Source organism: Haliotis cracherodii, unplaced genomic scaffold, assembly GCF_022045235.1.
Source record: "Haliotis cracherodii isolate W230 unplaced genomic scaffold, xgHalCrac1.p SCAF_7, whole genome shotgun sequence".
Taxonomy (NCBI): domain Eukaryota; kingdom Metazoa; phylum Mollusca; class Gastropoda; order Lepetellida; family Haliotidae; genus Haliotis; species Haliotis cracherodii.
Window position 1 is genome coordinate 41,926,095 of NW_027266330.1, and position 27,132 is coordinate 41,953,226.

The 27,132-nt window shown below is 41.9% G+C and overlaps 1 protein-coding gene and 1 pseudogene across 2 annotated transcripts in view; one reads left to right on the forward strand and one right to left on the reverse strand.

The window, feature by feature from the left end:
• The first annotated feature begins 437 nt into the window (after positions 1-437).
• The window catches only part of LOC139447689 (uncharacterized protein CXorf58-like), an 84,699-nt gene continuing 58,004 nt past the window's right edge, over positions 438-27,132 (forward strand). Inside the window, exons 1-3 of one of the 2 annotated variants that reach the window (XM_071229126.1) lie at positions 438-510; positions 20,476-20,808; positions 25,909-26,008. In XM_071229126.1, the coding sequence (XP_071085227.1) occupies positions 20,495-20,808; positions 25,909-26,008 (414 nt within the window). In that variant the 5' untranslated portion in view covers positions 438-510; positions 20,476-20,494. Of the gene's footprint in view, positions 541-20,475; positions 20,809-25,908; positions 26,009-27,132 lie in introns of both variants that reach the window. The other variant, XM_071229127.1, reaches the window with a different exon arrangement.
• LOC139447213 (uncharacterized) lies at positions 6,973-7,935 on the reverse strand (annotated as a pseudogene).

Consider the following 27,132-nt stretch of genomic DNA (forward strand, 5'->3'; position numbering starts at 1 on the left):
TTAGGCATAGACAAAGTCTTAAAACAAAGGATATGTTTAGCTTCCTTCGGTAACGTTGTTTTCAAACGCATCTTCTTCTCTTTCAAATTACCTTAAGAATAACTTGCCGGTTTACTTCCACACGAATCCTTCGGTAAACTCTGCTCCCAGTTAACCACAACGAGAATTTAGGTATGTGTAAGAGCGCATGCGTACAAAATACCCTTTGTCGTCAACTACATTTACTGAAGGATGTTTATGAGAAAGGTGTTGTTCAGTTGTTGAGTATAATATTTTCCGATATACAAAATTAAATAATGACATTGAAATACCAATTTATGAATATTTTTTAAGATTTAAATATACAAGAAAGATTACCGTGCTAGCTTATGTTTACATATAGAAACATTAGTTTTACTCATGGTAGTATGTTCTTTACCGGAAGTGTTTATAATACAACGGAAGTTATCAACTTTGTTTACAGTGGATACGAACGAAAAGAAAGAGCTGCTGATTATCAAAATATTCCAGGTTAATTATCATTTCAAGTTACTTCTGTTGGTATGTTTGGTCATGTTGGTTTATGGGGGATAAACAAGATATATTTCTGCAAGTACAGATAAATAATTTTAATTCAAACTATCTCTATGCTTTTTTTTTGTAGTGTTTGTTTCAGACCTGTGAGGTAACTTTTATTTACGAGTGGCCCCGATACCATCTATCACACTGGTTCAGTTCCGTAATCAACAAGATACTAAGTGGTGTGGAATCCCGACACCAGACGTTGAAGTCTTCAGTACCAGAATATAAATAAGCTATTGTTAAAAGAATGGGAGTGAAGTTGGGACATGTTGTAAATGGGACCCGAAGCCAACAAATCTTTCAGTATAGATTTGACTTCAATAAGGGTTTTTTCATTTATGGAGGTCAAAAGTAATAACTTTACTGACTGCTTCAAGTCAAGTAAAGTCAACATAGCAATTTTGCAGGTTATGATACTTTAGGGCATGATTTACTTAATCCCATATGCTTGACCCCCCATCTTCCCCAATTCGAAAACTTCCGCTAGTAAGCGGTTTTCTGGGGTTAAAACAGGTTCCCACTGCTGGACACACTGTGCAATATCAATGACAATGCCAGTGCCGAGTCTGCTTGTTGGTTGATTAGGGGTCTTCCTTCTTGTCCAGCACATGTTTTTATAGGAACATATTCACCTGTGCGTGGTGATTGGTAAGACAACAGCAGATTAAGGGGGACATCTCAAATATGACACAACTAATTGGTGAATATCTCACAAAATATATTAAATAAACTAACTGTTGAACTAAATTCACTTATACCAAGTGAAAATGTTTAAAATATATATCAATGAGTGAGTGAACATATTATCATTTAGTATATTTGGTCCAAATTATCATCCTATTTTATTTGTCAAGTGTTGTTTATTTCTGTTCATTTTATAATAAAACCCTTCTCTGTAGGTACAGTGTGTATAGAATATTTGTGTTAATGCACAAGTGGAAAATAAGCACGTTAACATGATGATAGTGCAAAAACAGGATGCAAATGTGGTGGTATGCTGACTGCTGTGTTCATGTCTTTGCTGTGCTCGGCTTTTGTCGTTTGTGGACTTGCATATCGCACATGACGTGTGCGTGGTGTCGGTATGCGAATGGCAGATGACAGATGTCGCGGGGATGTGGATGCTGCGACCAGATGGTACACAATGAAGATACTATGCAATATTAAATTATTAATATATGTTAAAAATTATGTCCCTAACTGTAGAGTTCTGAATAATGCATTCAAAAGAAAACAAGTGTTCAGAGTTTTAAGAAGTAAAAAGGCACAAATGTTCTGCTTTACAGGATGTGCATTTCACAGCTGATCGGGAACAATTAATTAAACAGGAATGTTGTTATAAAGAATGTTATATAAGTCCTTATAGGAGTAAAGCTAGGGGAACTGCTATATTGCTAAATAATAATTTTGAACATAAAATAAGACAATTTATTAGGGATGAAAATGAAGGCAACTTTGTGGTTTTAAAAATAGAAATTCAAGAACATGTGTATACAATAGTAAACATATATGGCCCAAATATAGATAACCCTGACTTTTCTATTAAAATTAGAAAGCAATCCAAGCAGAGTTATAACCTGTATTGGGGGTTTAGTGGATGACAAAGGTAAATTTTATGTTTTTGATGCTTTTGTGCATAGGTATTGAATTGAAACAAATTATATAGAATATTATGGAGTTGTAAATGCAGTCAAACAATTTTGTAAGGTAAAGGAATGCAATGTTTTCAATTCTATATCTCCTCGACCAACCTTGCCACTCAATATATCACATCTGCTAAACCAAAATAAAGGTAGTCAAGAATTTTACAAGACTTTAGCAGCACCGAAGTTTGTTAAATTTTATGGCATTGAAAAACGGGAAAGAATACTACATGAGACATTTTGTGAAACGGATTGGCAAGAACATATATTGATGGCAGAAAGATGCACTCAAAGTGAAGATATTAGATGGTTTCAGTTTAAGATTATTCATTACATTCTAACAACTAACAAATATTTATATAAAATTGGATATGTTGATTCTCCTTTGTGTACTTTCTATAAAAATCAACCTTAAAGGGGCACTTATCTCTGGTTTCTTCTCGGCAGTCTGACACTGGCCGCTGGGGCTCACTAGCTGGTGTGAGTCGATTTGCTTGCTAATGCAACTGAGCATGACAAGAGACTGGGCTTCCGCCTGCAAGGACAGCTGAATAGACTTGGAGGCAATATTTGTTTTACGCATTTTTGAACACTAATAGTAGTAGTATATGGACAGTACTGTGGTGCGTCAGCCAGAATTAATTGTCTTCCCCCACCGGAAGTGCCGCCATCTTGGATTAGCGAAGAGAGGCATGCTGGGTCATGCGTGGGCATGCCTTCAAGATTGCGCCATGTCCGTTTCCAGGAGGGTGTGCGCATGCCTTCAAGATGACATCACATCTGGTTCTGGAGAGGCGTGCGCATCCAAGATGGCGCCACATCCGGTTTCGGGGAGGAGGAAGAGGACATAAGAAGCGCTCGTAAACTAAAAAATGATTTTAAAAGGAACAGAAGCGCACATAAAATCCTCCACTTTCATTTTAAAAAAAAGAGGTGGTTGTGGTAGTGGAGGTGGTGGTGGTGGGAGGAGGTTTTTTTGTTGTGGTTGGTAAGCAAAGCAATGATGAAAGTGTTCTTTCAGGAGAGTTGGGTGGCTCTGAAAAGGGCTGTTGGCCAAAAACAAAAACTGGAACTGGAATGGAAACTTCATTCTAGGAAGGCGGGAAAGCTTCCTCACTTGCGCTCTCCTCGCACAGATAGTGCCAGTAAGCAGTAGCTGCCATGTTCTTCTTCTTGTGTCTCACCAGTCCAGTCAGCTTGAGGTAGGCGCAGTGAGAGGACCACTTGAGGTGTTCCAGCCAAGGATCGTCGTGGGGCGCCCATCTTCTCAGCCACAATGAAAGCAGACACGCCATCAGCACTTTGCGTGTACACGAAGTCCGCAGGGGCCATCTGTTCAGCTAGCCTTCTTTCAAAGTGTAGATAATGGGGCAACGGTGACTTACTGGGCGGCGGCGGCGGTGGCCTACCATCACAAAATCCGTACTCTCAGATCTGTCCCCACAAGCATCCGTACCCTCACTCCTGGGTCCACAAGAATCCAGAAGAATCCTGGTCCCCTCACTAGCATCTGTACAGCTCTTCGTCTCTGCCATTCTCGGTGCGATGATGTTTGTTTTTTTCACAAGTGACACTGAACCCACTCGAGTGTTCGCTCTCTTTTTATAGGAGAGGGAGTGGATTTAAATGGCCCCTGTTTTGATGGGTCCACACTGGGCGCCGATTGGTACGTTTTGGGGCCTGGTCTCAGCCTCGGTTTTCCAATCCGACCCGACCCTTGTGTTTCTTTTCCATAGGAACAGGTCTGTTCCATGGGAGAGAAAGCACAACCCACTGTTTGACCAATCAGAGACCTGCACAGGTTGAACGAAAACCCAAGCTTCTGATTGGTCAGATTTCGATCCTGGTTTTTTTTTGGTAGACATGTCCACCGCAACCACAATCATGTTGTGGAATGGACGTCTGAATTCTAAAGGTGGACCAACATGGACAGACATGGACGTGATGTAGGAATGCCTATGTGATGTACTTCGTGTCTCCATGCAAACGTGATGTCACTTGTGACTACAAACATACATTGTTTTGTTTTTTGTTTTTATAGACATATGTAGTGATGTCACTCGCTCATCCATGCCAAGGTGTTGCGAGGCACTTGTGTATTCTAGGAAGGCGGGAAAGCTTCCTCATTTGCGTTCTCCTCGCACAGATAGTGCCAGTAAGCAGTAGCTGCCATGTTCTTCTTCTTGTGTCTCACCAGTCCGGTCAGCTTGAGGTAGGCGCAGTGAGAGGACCACTTGAGGTGTTCCAGCCAAGGGTCGTCGTGGGGCGCCCATCTTCTCAGCCACAATGAAAGCAGACACGCCATCAGCACTTTGCGTGTACACGAAGCCCGCAGGGGCCATCTGTTCAGCTAGCCTTCTTTCAAAGTGTAGATAATGGGGCAACGGTGACTTACTGGGCGGCGGCGGCGGTGGCCTACCATCACAAAATCCGTACTCTCAGATCTGTCCCCACAAGCATCCGTACCCTCACTCCTGGGTCCACAAGAATCCAGAAGAATCCTGGTCCCCTCACTAGCATCTGTACAGCTCTTCGTCTCTGCCATTCTCGGTGCGATGATGTTTGTTTTTTTCACAAGTGACACTGAACCCACTCGAGTGTTCGCTCTCTTTTTATAGGAGAGGGAGTGGATTTAAATGGCCCCTGTTTTGATGGGTCCACACTGGGCGCCGATTGGTACGTTTTGGGGCCTGGTCTCAGCCTCAGTTTTCCAATCCGACCCGACCCTTGTGTTTCTTTTCCATAGGAACAGGTCTGTTCCATGGGAGAGAAAGCACAACCCACTGTTTGACCAATCAGAGACCTGCACAGGTTGAACGAAAACCCAAGCTTCTGATTGGTCAGATTTCGATCCTGGTTTTTTTTTGGTAGACATGTCCACCGCAACCACAATCATGTTGTGGAATGGACGTCTGAATTCTAAAGGTTGACCAACATGGACAGACATGGACGTGATGTAGGAATGCCTATGTGATGTACTTCGTGTCTCCATGCAAACGTGATGTCACTTGTGACTACAAACATACATTGTTTTGTTTTTTGTTTTTATAGACATATGTAGTGATGTCGCTCGCTCATCCATGCCAAGGTGTTGCGAGGCACTCGTGTATGCCTGCGAGGCGTTTTTTTACTCGTGTCTCCATGCAAACGTGGTGCCACTCGTGACTACAAACAGACGTTTAGATAGGTATAGATCGATAGACATACGTGACGTCACTGGCTCTTCCACGCCTAGGTGTTGGCATTCATGTATGCATACATACGTACTGTCACTCGTGTCTCCATGCAAACGTGATGTACTTTGTGTCTCCATGCAAACGTGGTGTCTTTCGTATCTCCATGTAAACGTAAACATGTAAACAGACGTTTTTAAATGTTATTATTTATAATATTTCTATTTATAAAGATAGAGAGAGATCGATAGACATACATGGTGTTTTACTCGTGTCTCCACGCAAACGTGATGCCACTCGTGTACACATACATAAATACATAGAGGCGTGGTGTCACTCGTAGGCATGTATACCTCCAAGAGGACGGTGAGGGTGTGGGCTCTTTTGGATTGTTGTCTGTGTTGGCAAAGCAATGATCAAAACGTTTCTTTCGGGAGAGTTGGGTGGCCCTGAAAAGGGCTGTTGGAAAACAAACTGGAAACTGTAGGAAACTGTTAAACTCCATCATCCAATCCTTGGCTGATATGCTAGTAGTACACGGACAATGTAATTGTCTTAAACGACAAACAACAAGAAATCCAGCGCCAGTGCCATATGGGCTTGAAAAGGAAAACAAACGATTCCTCTTGGGGGCAAAGGTCATTTAATAATGACAAATGTTGAATCGCAACATAAAACCTCCGGGCGGGAGGGTGGGTAAACAAACAGACTGAGACAATTCATCAAATTCCTGAACAACATGTAGTTTGCATGTTACGTTTGGCGCCTGTGACGTGTCCCTTGCAACAATGAAAAAAAATACTGCTTACAGCATAATCAGCAATTGACAGTCTGGATTGTCTCCCCTTGACTGTTAAATCAATGACCACTAAATCAGATGCCATGGCATTGCCGTTTAAATTGAAATAAACAAGGGTTTATTTTTCACTTAAACTCCATCATCCAATCCTTGGCTGATATGCTAGTAGTACACGGACAATGTAATTGTCTTAAACGACAAACAACAAGAAATCCAGCGCCAGTGCCATATGGGCTTGAAAAGGAAAACAAACGATTCCTCTTGGGGGCAAAGGTCATTTAATAATGACAAATGTTGAATCGCAACATAAAACCTCCGGGCGGGAGGGTGGGTAAACAAACAGACTGAGACAATTCACCAAATTCCTGAACAACATGTAGTTTGCATGTTACATTTGGCGCCTGTGACGTGTCCCTTGCAACAATGAAAAAAAATACTGCTTACAGCATAATCAGCAATTGACAGTCTGGATTGTCTCCCCTTGACTGTTAAATCAATGACCACTAAATCAGATGCCATGGCATTGCCGTTTAAATTGAAATAAACAAGGGTTTATTTCTCACTTAAACTCCATCATCCAATCCTTGGTTGATATGCTAGTAGTACACGGACAATGTAATTGTCTTAAATGACAAACAACAAGAAATTCAGCGCCAGTGCCATATGGGCTGGAAAAGGAAAACAAACGATTCCTCTTGGGGGCAAAGGTCATTTAATAATGACCAATGTTTAATCGAAACATAAAACCTCCAAAACCCCCAAGAGGAATAACCTGGTGAATGTTCTGTGGTTTGACTTAATTCACTATCCCTGCACTGAGAGATTGAGCAAGTTTCTCATGCATTGCATCATACACTGTAACATATCGCTCATATGCACTGGAGCGCCAATCACCACGTAGCTTTATAAGCAAGGGTGGAATGCCAATGTCATATGCATAGGAACATCCGCCTCTGCGGAAAGAGTGACCGCTGTATGCACCAGAATCATAACCACATTTGTCCAGAAAATATTTCAATGTTTTAACAAAACTTTTGTAAGTTAAACTCTTGAGGACACCACTTCTGTCAACATATGAAAACAAAGGTGCATTTGAATGTTGAAGTTCTTCACTATATTGTGAAAGCAAATGTTCAAGTGCTTTAACAGGACAAAGCACAGAGTCGGGTACCCTAGCCAGGTGTAACTTTAACACACGCTGACCAAACTGTATAGTTTTTGTGTGTCTGACAGTAATCATGGCACTATCTTTGTCAGGGGAAATCTTGGCATCGTGCAGACTCAAGTAGGTCTGCTTTCTTGAACCACTGCCTCTAGTTTCAGGGAACATGGTAGATTTCCTCAAGAAACAGAAAAACGCAATGATGCAGACTGCCCAAAAGGCTACTAGGAATGGTTCTGACATGTCCATATGACTGTGCATCAGCCTCAGTATATCTGGTGTTATAGGAAGTTTTTGTTTCGTTGGTGTACCTTTTAGTCTTAATTTACCTTTGTGCAGGGCCTTTTGTTCCCATGTCTCCAAGGGGTTTGGTTACCCCACCTCAAAATGAAGCAGGCGAATGATATTCATATATCCTGGAATACTAGTTGCTGAAAGGGATCTTGTTAGGAACACTCTGTACAGCAGTACTGGCATGCGGTCGGCTGGAACTGGTGTCCTACTAAAGTACAGGCAGAATCTCAGGTATGCAGTTGTCATTGAGGAATATGTGCGCTTTGTAGTTTCAGCATTATCTGCCCGTCGAAACTGCTGCATCTCGCTATATAGGTGTCGCCACTGTTGAGCCACTTGCCCTGTAGATAGGACAAAGTTAGGTTGGATACGTGTGAGGATGGCACTAGAATATACTTCCTGTAACAAGTTTCACAACACAACCAACAGAACGGAATAAACTGTATTGATTTATAAAGAAATGTAACATTGTGCAACCTGCTCAGAGAGTCAGCTGCAAGGTTATCCTTGCCTGGGATATATCTGGCTGAAAACTTAAAGTTATACACAGCAGAAAACCAGATAATCTTGCGCAGCCAATGCATGGCTAATCGGTCATGACTAGTACCTTTGTTAAGGGTATGCATAGTATAAGTATTGTCTGTGTAGACAATGATATGTTTGTCTGTCCAGGTTACACACCAGCCTTTGACTGCTAAATACACAGTGAACAACTCTTCACATTGATGTGTAAATGTTTAACAAATGGGAAGTCTGTATGCCAATTATAATAGACCCAGTTAGGGCCAAAATAAGCTGCGCCACCATCACTGCAGGCATCTGTGGAGAACTTTGCTGCGGACACCGGTTCATTTTCAATAAATTTCACAGTACCATTAAAACATTCACAAAATTCATGCCACCACTTGATATCAGCCTTTGCGCATACATTCAGCCTGGTATGGTGATTGGGTTTTTTAAGGGTATTACATAAGTCAATTAATCTGCGCACAAATGTGCGCCCTCCATGAACTACCTGTGCAGCCCAATTCAATTTACCTACAATTTCCTGAAGTTGATGCCTTGTTGCTTTCTTTTTCGTCACCCACTTCCCAAATATGTGATTCAAGTCAAGCAATTTATCCGCAGGTAAGGATAAGGTACAGGTAGTAGAGTCAATCTCTATCCCTAGGAAAGTCAGTTTCTCAATAGGTTCAACCGTTTTGCTTTCATTTGCTTTGTCGGTCAATAACCTTCTCAATGTCCTGAAGGCTTTCCAACCCTCAGAGTTTGTTTTTGCAATGCATAGAAAATCATCAAGGTATACAACTACCACAAAACCTCTGCGCCTTAACATTCTACGTACAGATGACGACAAACGGCTAAATATCTCAGGGCTCTTGGAAGCTCCAAATGGGAGCTTTGTGTCAATCATGTAGACTGGAAGTCTTGAGTTTTTGAAGGACTGCCACAGCAGGCCGGTAGCTTCATAGCAGTCAGGATGTAACGGCACCACACGGTAAGCATGTTTCAGATCCAGTTTTGCCATGTATCCACCCCTCGGCAGAAGTTTAACTGCTTCGTCAATGGTTTGATATTTAAAAGATTGTGTCGTTGCATAATTATTGAGGCTGAGATCACATGGTCTAGAGCAATCATGAATTAAGCGTACTTTCCCAGTGCCTTTTGGTATTGCTCCCAAACTACTAACAAGCTTTGGTTTTCTGTCTACAATAACATAATTGCCTCGGCTGATTTCCTCTGAAATTTGGTCTTCAACAATTGTTCGTACAGACTCATCTGAGGCAGACTTGTAGTTTTTACAAAGAACATCACTAATTGTTACATTTTTATCAATAATCCGGAAACCATTTTTGATCCCATCAATCAAAAACTCACAATCACTGTCATCTTCTAAATCCCTTTCCCAAACGTCGATACAGTTCCCTATTGGGCTGGAGACTTTACTGTTCATAGGTACAAAACCGTGGTGGGATATCCTGGTGTTCAAACTGGGGATGCCTTTGCTTGCAGCCTGGTACTATACATTAGTTTGCATACTTGCAGTTTGGGAACTTACAACCCGAGGGGTGCTGGTAATTAATGCAAATGGGTCTGCCTGACTCATCTGTTGGACGATTGTCACTCTGAGAGCTGGAATGGGCATTCTGAAATGAGTTTGCTTTTCGGGGTTGGAATGTTGTCTTTTCTAAAAAGTAGAGATAGGTCATGGAACGATATTTCACTACAGCCGCACTGGGTCTGTGCTTGTCTCAGTCTGTGTGCATTGTCAAGAAGCATAACTGAAGGGATAGTATATGTTCGACAGAGATCCCCAATTTGAGCTGTGTATTCGAGATAGTCCTTAATTTCATCAATACCTGCTTTCCTGTGGGCGATCAATTTTGACAAAATGCGGACATTGGCTGAAACCCACTGTGACAATGGCACATGTTCTGGAAGGGGTTTCCCCTTGGACAACCTCAGAATCAGCTGTGCTGACCCATCACCTACTATAGGCGTCTCTTCGCTGGTCATTGATGACCTGGGCTTAGATACAAAGTCAGGAATTAGAAGTGGTTTCTCGCCTCATCCCTGTAGTGAGGCATTTCTGGGTTGTCCCATGTCTAACGATGTGGTGTGGTCCAGCAAGTCTTTTCTCACGGAAAACTGGAAACTATTGGAAACTGGAAAAACAGTTGAGCAGCATGTGCCATGCGTTAGTCACTTTGCTCAGGTGATATATCTTCTTCCTCCTCTTCCTCGGACTGATGATGTCATTGGCGCTTTGAAGGGAGCTTTCTTGAAGGGCTTCAGTCATGTTGTCTTTTGCCTAGGCGGGGTGTGACGTCCACATGGAGTTGTGTGATGTATTCTTTTAGGGCACGGACATCGATATGCATGTCTTCTATGAGATGGAGCACTTGTGTCACTTGTGTCGACATGGTCAGTGCTGCTGGAGTCTTCTCTCGACTGGGTTCTGGACAATCTGCAGCAAAATGACCCATGGCTTGGCAGTTGTAACATGGGCCCTGGGGAGCCTTCTGCTTATCTTGACTGCTTATCTTCGTCTTCGTACAGACATAGTGACCGTGACCTTGAGTGTGGCACTCGGTACATGTCACTTCAGGGCAGCACAGGTAACTGTGACTGTCGGTCTGGCACTTCATACAGTTGTATCAGGACGACATTGTTGATCTTTCATTCAGTGCTAGGACTGTGACGGTGTGTGTGGCTTCGCTCTCTTTTTTTAAAAGAGATGCACTGAAACCCTGCTTCCTAATTGGTCGAAAATGCAGCCTTGGTTTTCCAAACAAGCCATGACTATGTCATAAGGGGTCTGCCCCATCTGTTTAGGCCACGTTTGAAAAGACCTCAGACGTTGTTGAAATGAATCATAGCCAGGATGAGAAGGATGACTCAAGGTGTAAGAAGGAGAAGGTCGTGCCTCCAGAATGTCATCGAGTTGCCATGTGTCCATAAAGAGTGTGTGTTTTCTCCCTTGTTCTCTCACCTTTTCAGACACCCACTCGGTATGGGGGACATCTTGGGATCTTTGCCCCATGATGGCTGTGGCTCCACTGAAGGAAGGTCAGCAGGTTTGCATGCTTTTATGAAGTCTCTCCTCATCTCATAGGATCGGCACATACATGATTGGCATCTCGGATTTTGAAAACAGGCAGGCACATACTCGATGGTCTTGTAACGTGGTGGGTTTCAAGTCCAAGAACAGGTAAGTGTAAGGTTCTTTGGTGGCGTCTTCATAGGCTTCACGCAGAAAAAGAACTTTGCCTCAAAACACCTGGCGAGCCAGACTGTCGATCTGAATGCATCTCTCGGATTTTTAAAGAGGACCATGTAGTGAGCATTCAGACTAATGGTGCAATGTTGTGGTGATTGGGCAAACAAGTTCTGAGTGAGATACAGCACGGATGTGTTTCCGTGATGACTTTTCTCGGTGAACCATCACAACACTTCCGTTTCTTCTTCTTTTGTATTGTCACTCAGCAAATCATCGATGACGAGCCAATGCGGGGCCACCCCTTTTTCTGGCCAGGCACGACCCGCTTCTTTCATGCTATGCACAAACTCAAGAGTGACTCCTAAGCGGTCTGCCATCTCTTCCAACTCATGATGAAGCGGTTGCCATTCACTGTACACCCACACGATGCGATGGGGTGGTGAATCCAACACCTCGGGGCGATGCATCTGCTCCATACATGATTTCACAAAGGAGCTTTTTCCTGATCCTGTGGGTCCAGCAATGAACATCGTAAAAGGGTGGCATAGGGTCAAAGGTGAGGTCATGACCTCTTCATCATCATCATCATCATCATCATCATCATCATCATCATCACCACCACCTGACGCCATCCTGTGTTCTGGGTGACTGACACACGGCGGCGGCGGCAATGGATTTTAATGTCACTGGTCTCATAGGTGATGGTTTTGGTGATAAGCCATGGACGTGTTTTTTATGACGAAGCAAGGCATCTCTTCTAGAAAATGTCTTACCACAGTCTGAACACGATGTGGACTCCATGACGCCTTACATGTCACTGACGATGTAATAAGACTCTATCATGTGTTCTTGGTGACTGACACAAGGCAACTGATCTTTCAAGCATGGCCTTTCTCTTTTATCTTTTTTTTCTTTACTCTTTTACAACGAGCATGTGCACAGACATGACAGACAGACAGCATTGACTACATCTCAATTCAGCCTCTACCCTCGGTTTTGCACCCTATTGGAGTTCAGATAAATCAAGAGACAAAGAGTCAGTTCAGTCCATCACTGTTTAATAATGAACAACAACAACATCAACCCAGATACATAGGAAATACGAAAGACAACTGTTTCACATGTCCCTCAAAGAACGCGAAATTCTTTCATCTTCCATCTTCCATCTTCAAGCTCTTCAAGTGAAGATGGGGTCACCATAAGATATGATCCTTCATCATACTGTCCCAAACAGGTCCCAACAATGTTTGGGACCCCTCAGTAAAGCAGGTACAGTCTATGGCCTCCCTGAAACAGACATGACACATCACTTGAACACTGTTGCAGCGAATGTATTTCAACATGTTGTTATGGTGTAAGACACTACATTCACGTTGTATTGAAGTGAATTGAGCTTCTCCATAAGGATCGTCATCGTCGTCGCGAACCACTGGCATACCTGAGGAGAAAACATCCTCCGGTGATGATGGTGACCAAGAAGCATCAAGCAGGGTGGGTGTGTCCAGCTCCATGGAAGGGAGTGCTGCCAACTTGTGTGCTTCATTATCATCGTCACTGATCATCATCACAGGCACATTCGGCGAATAGGTTGGTTTCCAAGGTGTTTGTTCCCACCACTGTTCCAAAACGGTCTACGTTGAACTATCATCGGGGGAAGGAAGGATGGGTGTCCTGTCAATCCTACAAGTAAAGAACCCTTAAGCATACCCATGATCATAGTCATACATTCGTGATACTCATGATAATAATGGCATACTCATCCCAAAGAATAGGGTGGTACTTATAGTTGTTCTTGATGAGGGATCTTCAGAGACAACTTCTTCCATGGTCGCCTTTTTGTAGGTGTAGCAGGTTTCAAAAATTCTGTCACTTTCCTTTAGCTGTCTGCTGCTGCTGTTGTTGTTGTTGCTGCTGTTGCTGCTGCTGCTGTTGTTGCTGCAGCTGGTTTGCTTGTTTTTTTTCTTCTGGGTCTTCTTTATCTTCTTCTTCGGTGCTACTTTCTTGGCTTCAGTCTGTTTCCTTATCTTCGAATGTATCATGTCGCACATCACTTCATCGGTCTTCGCACGTAACTTGGCGTACACGTCGTCAGTCCTTATCTTCCCACACATCACGTCGTACACTTCACCCCACAGTTCAGCGGTCATTTCACCGCTCCCTTCACCGTTCCCTTTACCGCCCATGTCGCTCCGTGTCTTGGCATTCATAAGTTTGGACATGATGTTGCAGATACACTTTTCTGTCCGTTGTTTCTTCCAGGTCTTCACGGATTTGAGTCAACACTTGATGGTACTCTCTCCAAACACACATTTCTTCCAGATAAAACGCCAACAGCCAACACAACATTAAGAACATCAATAAGAGGGACGATGTTGTTTCTTGGACAGCGATAGGAAAAGTGATGACAAGAGAGCGTCTGTGGGTTTTAAGGCACTGAAACCCTGCTTCCTGATTGGACGAAAACCTGTCCTTCTCATTGGTTGGTTTCTGTCCCACACGCCACCAAGTTTGGCACAGACGTTGTGTTTCTTTTCCATAGGAACAGGCCTTTTCCATGGAAGAGAAAGCACAACTGCTGTTCAACCAATCAGAGGGCCGTACAGGGTGTGTGCAGCCTCTGATTGGTCCAAAACCCTAGCTTCTTATTGGTCAGATTTTGATCCTGATTTTTCCCTCGGGTGTGCATGTCAATCCACCTTCGGTCCGTTGTTTTCTTCCATATCTTCACGGATGGAAGTGACCAGTGCATGGCACTCTCTCCAAACACACCTGTCTTCCAGATAAAACGCCAACAGTCAACACAATGTTAGGAACATCATCATAAAAATGGTCTAGTCGCTGTACCCAAAGGGGACCGTGTCTACAGGCAGACCTGTGCATGTACTGTAGAGGATGCGCCGCTTGGTGTAGACGATGCGGTAGTCTTTTGTGGTGGCTTGGGTCAGGAGATCGTTCCCATGGTGAAGTCCTGCACGGATGATCCGATGAGGGTGATGCACCGGGATGATGTCATCCCCTTCATGATGTCAATGTTGAGGTGTTGATGGTCTCTGTAATTCAAGGTGAAACCGCGCACTTTGCAGGTCGAGTTGCACGTTCCATCGGGTCTTGGGTGCATTAACTCATGACGTCTTCATCAGGCAGCAGGGCAAGTGTTTCCACCTCCTCCTCCTCCTCCTCAAGCAGGGCGGGAGTGTCCACCTCCATGGAAGGGTGTGCTGCTGCTGCTGCCCCATCCTCCGTGCTTCATCCTCCTTAGGGCGTGTCTTCTTGGGTTTTTCGGCCAGGGTCATCAACCATGCACGCACATCGTCTAGCGTGGTGGGACCTTGAAACACTTTCACTCGACTTGGACCTTGACCTTCTTGCCTCCATGGACAGTCTTTGCACAACTCGCTTGTCGCTTGACTCATGCACCGACAACATCTTAAATGCACCACATCATCACAGGCTTCACGGAGGGGTGTGACATAGCATCGATGCTCTGGCGTCACAGGTTCTTGACACACTTGACCTGATGGGCGGTCTTCTGAGCACTCGTTTTGAGCCATGGTGTCACCAAGACATGAACACTCTGAAAACAGGTCAGACACCTGTGAATCGCTTGACAGTCACTGGGTCCTCCCTCTGGGGGTGACTGGACATGGCGGGTGTAACAGCGCTGATTTCGGAACCATCCTTTGCATGACTAGCAAGACATACCATGATCTTCCTTGGGTCCACAAGTTGTCGGGTGGTGGCATGCATGGCAGCGGTATTGCTTGGTGCAGGGGTGTCTTTCGGGATGGTCATAACTACGGTCGCAGTGCTCACAGTAATGGTTAGTCCCATAAAAGGCTGGCCTGGTAGTGATCACATCAAAGTGGTTATGATGATGGTATAAATGCAACATGGTGGCGCCGGGTGGAGTCTCATCACTCTTGTACAACATCCTGTTGAACATATCTTGACTGTAGACTTTCAGCTGATAGTTCCTTTGGGCCAAGGCACGTCCCACACGTTCTAGGGTTTCCAGGCCCAGACGGCGGCTTTCAGGGATGCCAAGTCGCCGAAACAATGTCTGTGCCAGTTTTCCTTGAACATCCGCTCACCCAGTTCTCATCAGTCTCCATCTCTGCCTTGACCATTCTTGGGTCGGGGGGTCGGTCTTCTGCGCATAATGCTGTGACACCTAAATGGCCCTTGCCAAACAGGATCAATCTTTGTTCTTGATCCGTATAATGCACTTTTTGCATTCTAAAAATGCTTCCAGTCCAACCACGTTATTCAGACGCCCACTGCCTGATCCTAGCCCGTCGGGATCTGCTACATGTAATAATTTCACATGCATGGTGTCATCGATGACAAGGTCTTTGTTGGACTGCTGGACTTTTTCCACAGCATACAAAATATCTTGGCCATGGAGATCTTCAAAGCGGCAAATAGAATCCGTATGGGGGAGTCCAAAGCGGGGTGACAGATACAAAGACCAATACGATCACCCTTCTGGCCTGACACCTGTTGGTAGAAGTCCTCGATCACGCTGTCAAATAAACGTTGCAGTTCTGTGGACAGGTGATGTGATGGAACGTCTTCCAAGTAGTCTTGGTTCAATGTCAAACGATAAATATAGTAAGAGGTTCTTAACCGTCTGGCTCGAGACACTTCTATCTTCTCCAAGCGACACGGTTCATTCTGCTTGTCAGTCATGATGCCCATGAGTGCCTGATGAACGTCTGCTTTTCTTGATTTATAGACAAGCCAAAACAGGATTGAAAATCTGGCCAATCAGAAACTTGGGTTTTCGACCAATCAGAAGAGAGCACCGACCAATCAGAAGGGAGAACCCAAGCCGAGTTGTGCTTTCTCTCCCATGGAACAGGCCTGTTCCTATGGAAAAGAAACACAAGGGTCGGGTCGGTTTGGAAAATAAGGGCTCAGGTCAGGAGCCGAAATGGACCAATCCATGGCAGTGCAGCATGTGCAAAGGCTGTCTTCCAGTCTACGCTCTTGGCACTACGGCATGTGATGGGACAGTTCATACTAAGGCACGTGATGGGACGTTTCAGTGCATGTAGTGTCACACCGCCCTTAAGGACACTTACATGAGGCGTTTAAGCCAAACCAGTAAGTGTCCTGTCAGAAGACAGATGACAGTCCATCCTTGCCTTTGTAGCACAGCGCCTATGTGGGTGAGGAGGTAATCTTCAAGATCAAACGGCCCTTTTCAGGGCCACCCCACTCTCCCGAAAGAACACTTTCTTCATTGCTTTGCCTACCAACCACAAAAAAAAACAAAAAACTCCTCCTCCTCCTCCCTCCCTCCCTCCTTCCACCACCTCCACCACTTCCACCTCCACCTCCACCTCCACCCCCTCTTTTTTGAGGGAGGATTTTATGTGCGCTTCTGTTCCTTTTTTAATATTTTTTTTAGTTTACGAGCGCTTCTTTTGCCCTCCTCCTCCTCTCCGGAACTGGATGTGACGCCATCTTGTAGGCGCACGCCTTCCCTGGAACTGGATGTGATGCCATCTTGAAGGCATGCGCACGCCCTCCCGGAAATGGACGTGACGCCTTCTTGGATGCGCATGCATGACCCAGCATGCCCCTCTTCGCCAATCCAAGATGGCGGCACTTCCGGTAGGGGGAGATAACTCCTTCTGGCTGACGCACCACAGTACTGTCCCTATACTACTAACACTGATTGGTTACCTGTGATGTATGAAGATTTTGACAAACAAACAGACAAAAAGAACGGTGGAAGCTCATCGGATGTTGTTGTTTTTTAAATACCCCTGATGGTTATAGTTTGATAATAAAAAAAAGTATCCCTGCAGTGAAAGCATTTTCAGATTTCGGATTGCGTGGATAATAGGATTCCACTCCCTTGTTGTCATCCATGTTTTCTGGTATGACCCTACACTTGTGTATTTGTCGTCATTTACTTGATGCTCAGTTAATGAATTTATTACAGGTATAATTAGTGGTAGCACCACTCAGATTACCAGATAAAGGTTCCCATTTGGAATTTCTTGTGTCTGGTGTAATTATTCAATCTAAATCCAAGTTTGAAGTGAGGTGAAATGTGTGTTATGTAATTTGCACGTGGCAGCCCAGCAAGAGATGAATGATCAGTTGATTTACTTTTTTGTAAATCAATGGATCATTCCTAGCCATCAAAGGATCAACAGAAAATAAGTTGATTGATAAATCACTGTTATCTTGCACAGTGGATATGTCAAAAGTAAGTGTTTACATGTTTAGGTTTACAAAAGCAAAGGGAATACACTCATATGATGGCGTGAAGTGCCGATGTAAAAACACCATACTTTGTTCAAAGGGTAATACGTTGATTGATTGCTCATTGTTATCTAACTCAATGGAATTTTTTTAAGAACCGTGGTCATTATCAAAATAGTTGTCACGTGGGCTTTCTCAGCTGACCTTCAAGACTTGACACCTATGTGAAACAACTGAAACAAACTAAGTGATCAGTTGAGATTTTGGATTTTATTAACCCGAAACAATATTTTAAAATATTTGATTGTTACAGAGACACGTGACATCGAATAAGTTTCTTTGTACAGCTGCAGACGTGTGGGATATTGTTCCGTTATGTTGATATTCACGGATACATTCCTCGAACAAGGAAGCTGCCTAAATTTATGCATATAACTTTGGTAGGTTGTAATTATGATATTTGCATTTTGTTTTCATTCATTTGCTGTAGCAATGAACAGAATAATTCTTGTTCCTCTACGTCTTGGTTGGGGAGTTCTTCGATGCACGATAGACATTGTTTTCACAAGTCTTTTCCTTTGTAAACATGTATATGTTACAGTCAGTGTGTAAAATGGCTGAAAAATATTTCCATTTATTCAACAGATTGACTAAAAATTATTAAGACGGTCAAAAACATCACAATAGATTAATTATGCTAGGATTAGAAGCCAAACAATATAGAAATGTACTTTGATCCTAACATTTTCAGTCACTTGGTGATGATATTAAACATAAAAATGTTTGGAATTTGTTATCATAATAATACAGATGGACATATTTTTCAGTCTATTTGTAAAATAACTGAATATTTTGGCGTTTAATAAATTTCCTAAGTGAAAATTTTGCACATTTTGACTGTACAGATATAAACACGATAAAATAAGCAATGCTCAGGGGGAATATTTACTTTGTGTTGCAAGTCAAAATAGTGTCAAAGAAAATAGCACAATTACCAAGCATGTGACTTATCAAAACTTTGTCACCATTACTGATGCAACCCACAAAGATACCTTCATTTCCTTATTACTTCCATTACTGTATTCCATTTTGTTGATCAATGTGACCATGCGCCCTTATACTATCAATAAAAATGACAAATGCGCTTACGAATTGCGCAGCACAGGATTGCGAACTGGTCTAGATTTCTACTATGTCATCAGGGTACTCAAGGGTAAAAAACAATAACAAAGGCAACAACCAGTTCCGGGGAATTTGCTTTAGATCAGTGCCCCTTTAAATTATAATCCATATGTTATATGATTGTGAACATGTAAGAAAGATTTGGGAGAAACTGTGCATTTGGAAAAAAACTGTTGTGGAAGGAATCATTGATCATTGTTGATTTGAACAGAGTAAATGTTTTGTTTGGATTTCAAGGCAAAAATAACAACCCATTGAATATTGTACTTTTAATAACAAAACAAGTAATGTACAGCATGAGATAATTAGTTATTACAATGTTACAAAGGTAATGTCATTTACAAATTGTAACTATGCCAACTTTTTTAGTTTCTGGTCTTCCTTCCCGACTTGTTTAAAAATCAATCTGCAATACATAGTGATACATACGCTTTGACTTTATGGGCAAGAATTTAAATTTGTATGTATGAATAGCTGTACACTTCTGGAATACCATGTACCACAATTTTATTGACATGACATGTATGTATATATGCTGTACCTGCTGAGGTGTATAAAGAAGGAAAAGAATGTAAAAATCAGTATGATTTGAGCTATCAAAGGATTTACAGACAAATAACAGTATTCCTCTGTGGCAAATGTGCAGGCTGATTTACAGTTTTTTTTCTAAGAGGGGCGGCACTTGGTTTTGCCCAAAGTTCATGTTTAAGACCAGACATCAAACCTCAATTCATTGGATGTGTTCCCAAAGAGGATGCCTGAATACCATTAACACTGCAGATTGAGCAGTATAATACTGTGATCACAATCCAAGTAGTGTGATGCCACCCAAAAAAGAAGATGGACTGAATAGTGTAAATTTGAGTGTGAAACAAAAACATATCTATTGTGTATTTTTGCGTTAAATCTTTATCCTGGTATTACAGGCATCCGCCAGTCCACTATGGTGTTTCTACTAATGGAAATTGACTTTTTCGTTTACTTGCCCTTTATTAATCATTAACAAAAAAAACAACTGCAGACAACAAAACAAAATCAGTGACAATAATGCAGCAAAAGCCCTGCCCGATCTATTATCAGCCAATCAGGAAACAATATTTCCATTTGCGGGCATGGCCTAATTTGTTTTTGGTTTGTGGAAACATAGAATCAAAAGAATTGCTTGGGTAGCCAATCAGATGGCGCAGAATCACCTGCAATAAATTTTTTGCCACAGGCAAGTTCATTTAACTCATAAGCATGTAATGTCATCCATTGTATGGAGCACCTTTTGAATACAGCACCACAACTTCCTGTGAAGACTATCTCTGCCATAGTACACATGTCGCAAAGACAAGCAACCAGTCTTTGTGAGAATCCGTCAGATGCAAAATCAAGACCTTTGGATTGTTATGCTGACAGCCAACCAACTGAGCTATATCAGCACTGTTAAACTATGTGTTGATTTATCTAGTCATGCCTAAGATGTTACGGAAATGAACCCAAAGGGTTGAATAGGTGATAAACACTTACGAAGGAAGGTTACGGGTAGGTATGGTGTCTGTCGTGTCTTTAGTCTAAGGACACTATATTAATGATTCCGATGCTGTTTGACTCGCCTGTCATTTAGAATGCATAGGAATGGTGTAACCCCTTAGACCCCCAGGACAGTTCTTACCTGCCGTTTTAATTATAAAACTGGAGCCTTCAAATAGATCTTTTTTCTTGTTTGACGTGTTTAGGTCTTCTTGCCCTAGAAGGATGTCTGAAAGTCCTGAATCAAGACGAAGTGAACAGAAGAGTGTGAGCAGGACCAGTCGCACATCCATCAGTGTCAAGTTGCCTTCTGCCAGTTCTGGTGATGGATACCACAAAAGTAGAAGTCCAGATCGAGCCTCAACTTGTGAAGGGAAACTGACACCACTGACTCCCAAATCCCATGAAAGCAAGTTTTCAGTATCTCTAGAGGGTAGAGAGTTTGTACACACTCGGCCAGCCCCTACACCAACAAGTGCCCAAACACTGTCCCCATCCCCAATCCGGAGCCTCCGACACGGAGCACATAATCAGAGAGAGTAAGTTGCTTTTGACTTGTCATACTTTAGACATCTAAAACTTCTGTAACTTCATACAATTTTCTATACGCAAAGGTCTTGATTGATTTCATTGATATTGATTTCTCCAATAAAAGTGAGTTAATCCAGTGGAAAGACATTTTGTTCTTAGCTGTTCTATTCCCCCATATTCTAATTTCTACATATGGACTATACTCACAATGCCATTTGATGGATTAATATCCCCCTTCAAAAGTGTGAGGAGCATATGGCATTAGATGCAGTTTATCAGTACTTCAATGTGGGATACTAATGAAACAATTTGGACTACCGTAATAATGTAGGGATTATGGCAGGGCTAGATCTAATTGCTGGACTGATAGTCCATGGATAGCAAAAATACCAGAGGGCATGCTGTTATCAAAAGTTAATACCAATAGGCCTGTATACTTACTAGTTTCCTTATGAGTTATGTTTAGAGGCGGAATGTTTTCAACACAAACTGCCACTGCTAGCAGGTAGATTTTGGGGCAGGATCATTATTGAAAGAGGTGCTGTACAGAAACATAACACCATTGCTATGTGGTAGTAGATATTATACATCTGTTTCTGACGATTGTTAGTTGCAGAAAGTCAAATGCTCAGACGTTTTCGGAAATCTACAAGTAACTTTTCCGAATGACTCTGTCTGCATACATGCATGTGATAACTCCCAAACTGTTTGGGAGGTTCCCTGATTAGTGACCCTTATCAAGGTCACCTGCCAGGGGATGTGGATGTGCCTTTGTCTAGTGATCAACTGGTCCTGAAAAGAACTGTTGTCTTCATGTTCTTAGCAACTTTATTCTTCCATGATTAAATAACTTATGGCTGGCCCAGTTTTCATGACTTTATTGGTTATCAGATTTGTCAGAAACTTTGTCAAAACATCAATTTACCTCACAGTTACGCCATTAAACTCTCGGGAATATGACCAGCAAGCACCATCTCCAGAAACAACAGAATGAGCGATTGGTTGATTTAGAAGTCCAAATGACAATGAGTTAAGCAATCAGGGTTCCTTACAGCTAGGGTTTTAAAGTCAAAGTCTGCACAAAAATATCAACACACAGAACTGTATCAAATTTGCAAGAATGTATCATGTGATTATTTTACTCAAATTGATTAGATAATAGTTTGCTAGTGTCCCAGATCAACAATCTAATTTGCATACAACAGTACTTGTCAACCAATGAGATTAATACATGTCAAGGTCAGAAAGATCAATGACGACTCCCAAGCTCAATTCATTGACAAATTTTACATACTTTTCTTGGAAATGGAATAACACGAACATTTCTAGGAAATTTATGAATGAAGTAATTGAACTATCAACAGACTACCGCAGACAGAAAAAGCAATATATCTTACTGAGACTAGGGGTAATCATGTTGCATCAAAATAAAAGCACTTGATATTCTTTGGCATATTTTGTAACCAAAACTGCGCCAAATACTCAGGAAACCTGCATCATGACGAACCCTGACAATTGGTCGGCTTGAACACGTCGTCAACTGGTCAAGCTATCTATCGTTTGTTTTCAATATGTTCGCGTTTATCTGATGATGAATGAAAGTGATATAGATAGATTATAGATCCTGCTGCAACGAATTTATGTTACCGACATGTTTTAATGTGACATTGTAAAATAATTAACACAAATTCAAAATTGATAGAAGACAGCTGTTCGATTAAGCTGAGGTTAACTTGTTCTATGTCACGTGACTGTTTTTGACTCTGAAAAAGCATGCAGCTTTTGGCTTTGCAGCGGAGTCTCTCAGAAATCCATGTGCAGCCTGTATTGCTTGTGTCGGAGTATGAGAGATTTATTCTTCCGCTGAGAAATTTATTACCCTCCAAGGCAGGTTACACAGAATTTTATCAAAATCACACTGACCAATCAGATCTCATCATTTTGACATGGAGGTAGGATAAAGTATTTTATCAAGATCACATGAACCAATCAGATTTCATCATTCTGACATGGAGGTATGATAAAGTATTTTATCAAGATCACGTTGACCAATCCGATCTCGTCATTCTGACATGGAGGTATGATAATGTGCACTGTTTATTCTTGGAAGAGGAAAATACAAACGGAAATAAGGCTAGCTGTACACACAAGAAAATTATTGTTATTGTTTTAAAATATTTTGTTGTCTTTATAAAATTAATAAAAATAAAAGTAAATTATCTTCTTATCTTCACCTTTTTTTTTTAAATCTCCCCCATTTTAAAATCAAAACTGCCCTATTGTCATGATGAGGGGTTGACAGGTCTGAGTATGTGACCTCTTCGGTGTAATTTGGAGAGCTCTGCGAACTGGCTATTACTGTGGGAGCTCAGGGTTCACAATAGGACAGTCTTGATCATTCAATAAGTTTCGTGAGGTATAAATAAGAAAGAGAGGAGGGTGATTTGAGGCCTTCTATGATTTTACTTGTGGCTTATGTACTTGTCCTATCTGAATACACCAACTAAAACACCAGCTTCAAACTCCGTTTCCGTGAATCATGAACAGAGCATGTTCCTCATATTTTAGGTGGAGAATGGTCAATTTCACTAGTCATGATTTTGTTATAGTACTCTGACTTGACAACGGTATAAGGATCTATACATCATGATAGAACAAAGAAGTTTTCATCCATAAAATATTTTGTCTTAACTGATATCCATATTATCCACCTTGCAAAACCTTCAAACATATATTTGTTTTATTCATTATTAAATGTGCAAGACCTGAGGTTATACTAAGTAAATCAGTGAGAATCACTTTTTGCTTAGCTGAGTGACAATCAGTATTAGCCTAACGTAACAGGGCCTCTGACTTCTGATGTAAACGCACGGCATGGTCGGAACTAATGGCGCTAATCCACACGTCACTTGTCAACTGCCACTAAAACAAAAACTACATGTATGACTAAAGGGAGGTACTCTGTCACACCTATATATAACATGACAGAAGGTGACATCTTATTTGTATCTGTTCAGATGTTGCCCCAAGTATGTAACATGTCCAGGTGACAATAAGTGGCACATACCACCTGTTTTTCCTACTGCAGTATGTGTGATGCCTGCATTCGATCAGTAGATAAACACCTGTAAAGAAGTGTAGGTATGCAAGTTGAAATGGATACATTGAGTAATTACTCAGAATGATGTCATACTGTTATATATTTTAAATAGAGTATTTGTACACAAGCGACATCTCATCTGGAGCTCTGCATAACACTAAGAAAAGTTTTATGATGTAGATTAATTTATGAGACACAGAAACAAAATCTCTATTGTGGGTATTTGCTCATGGTTAAACTATGTAAACTAGATATTTACCGATCTAATTTTGGCATGTGGGGAGATACGTTTCTACCATCGGATCCATTTAAAGTTCTGAAGGGTTCATTCCTGCATCCAACAATAGTCAAATATCAAAATGTTTGCCTGGGTGAAAATTGCATACAATTAAATTCTTTTGATAGAAACAGATATGCCTGTAAACTATATCTTATCTCCACGATCTAGTTATTAACATAATTTGTCTTTCTTGAAATTAACTGCATGATTAAACATATTATTGTAATTTTTTAATTTGAAGTTTACATGATATATGGCCTTTCTATTGGACGAGAGGGTGGTCACATGAACACGAAATTGATGTTCATACATGTATGAACGACATAATTTGACGTTCGTACGGTTTTCACAAGACTGTGTTCTTTAAATGACGTAAACACTGACGGACTACTTCCACATTCCTGGAGAAACCCCTGGGAATTCCCTAGCACAAATAAAAATGGCCATTTTGACATCGTGTACTTGTTTTAAATGTATTATGACGCGCTGTCATTGTGACTGACTAACTGAGGTAGTTGTTAACAGACCTTGCTCATCTAATGAGGATAATATTTGAGTACATTTGTTCTGAAGAAACTACAAAAGTAGTCCCTGTTGAGCATGTTGAGCCACAGGACCATGTAACTAATTATAACAATAAAAAAAAAAAGTCGTAGACGAGGCCAAAGGCCTTTGGCCTCATCTATGATATCTTTGCGACTTTTTTTATTTTTATTGTTATAATTAGTTACATGGTCCTGTGGTTGAGCATACATAAGCTCGTGTGACCTCTCATTTTGAGGAACTATTTTATTCCGAGATACAACTGGTTGCTGTATGGCTGTCAGTGTAAAACATGAAGTCGCACATACTAACTATAATTGGATATAGATCAAGGTCTATGTCCTTGATGTAAAAATATCAATACATAAAATTGTAAGAACTGACTTTCACTTTGTGTCAGTTCATTGGAGAATGAACCTTCATAGAGTGAGGGCCAAATTCTTAAGTAAACACACCCTGCTTAACCATGTATTGTTGTGACTGATCAGGTACAAGGCATTCATAACATTCTTTACTAACTACAAGGGCAAACACATCAGGGTTCATAAAAGTCCTATGTGCCCTCGGGTCCTATCACATCACGAGACAACAGTGTATTGTTTCCGTCATCCGGACGGCATTGTTGACTTCATTTGAACCCAATTGTGACGTGAGGTCGGAATGACGTCACACTAGAAACAATGTTATAGCTGGAGATTGTTGATGTCATTCAATGAATTGTGGTTCCACTGCTGTTGTGACTTGCTGTATTGTAAACTCTAAAATTCGTCTTTATGTAGACATCTTCTTCGTGTCGTAAACATAGTATGACATGAACACGAATAGAATATCCTCTATTTTTTACCATGTATATTGAGGTGACTGACTATGAAGGACATCTGATCATGGTTAACCTCTACAACATGATGAATATAGCACAAATGTTTTGATAGGACTCTATGCTGTATTATTGTTTGTACTGCCATGCAGCTCATGGTAATTTTCTAGAACTGAAACACTGTACTTCGGGCAATGAAATTATGAGGTGGGACAGAGTGTAAGTTAGAGAGGTGCATGGGAACGATAGTCAAATTTTAAAATTGTGTATGGCCTGAAGCAGTGTGATATTTTGAGATAAATGTAAATTCTCTTCCAAATGTTAGAAATGCATTATGGACATTATTAATGCCAACTGTTTGCTTTCAGGTTAATTCGACAGGCAGCAGCATCTATAATAGAACGAGCATGGATCGCCTTTCGAGACAGGCAGATGTTTTGTCTCCTCAAGCACTCCATCTGTGCAGCAGTTAGTATGCAACAACATTCTCTGGAAATCTTGAAAATCTTCACAGACTAGTATGCCAGTTGTGTTGGGGTCTAGTGACTAGCATTTTCACAAACTAGCAAGCCAGCTGTGTTGGGGTCTAGTGACTAGCATTTTCACAAACTAGCAAGCCAGCTGTGTTGGGGTCTAGTGACTAGCATCTTCACAAACTAGTAGGTCCGCTGTGTTGGGGTCTAGTGACTAGCATCTTCACAGACTAGTAGGTCAGCTGTGTTGGGCTCTTGTGACTAGCATCTCACAAACTAGTAGGTCAGCTATGTTGGGGTCTAGTGACTAGCATCTTCACAGACTAGTAGGCCAGTTGTGTTAGGGTCTGGTGACCAGTATCTTCACAGACTAGTAAGCCAGCTGTGTTGGGGTCTAGTGACTAGCATTTTCACAAACTAGCAAGCCAGCTGTGTTGGGGTCTAGTGACTAGCATCTTCACAAACTAGTAGGTCCGCTGTGTTGGGGTCTAGTGACTAGCATCTTCACAGATTAGTAGGTCAGCTGTGTTGGGCTCTTGTGACTAGCATCTCACAAACTAGTAGGTCAGCTATGTTGGGGTCTAGTGACTAGCATCTTCACAGACTAGTATGCCAGCTGTGTTAGGGTCTGGTGACTAGCATCTTCACAGACTAGTATGCCAGCTGTGTTAGGGTCTGGTGACTAGCATCTTCACAGACTAGTAAGGCCAGCTGTGCTGGGGTCTGGTGACTAACATCTTCACAGACAAGTAGGCCAGCTATGTTGGGGTCTAGTGACTAGCATCTTCACAGACTAGTTAGCCAGCTGTGTTAGGGTCTAGTGACTAGCATCTTCACAGACTAGTAGGCCAGCTATGTTGGGGTCTAGTGACTAGCACTTTCATAGACTAGCAAGCCAGCTGAGTTGGGGTCTAGTGACTAGCATCTTCACAAACTAGTAGGCTAGCTATGTTGGGGTCTAGTGACTAGCATCTTCACAGACTAGTTAGCCAGCTGTGTTAGGGTCTAGTGACTAGCATCTTCACAGACTAGTAGGCCAGTTGTGTTGGGGTTTAGTGACTGGCAACTTCACAGACTAGTAGGCCAGCTGTGTTGGGGTCTTGTGACTAGCATTTTCAC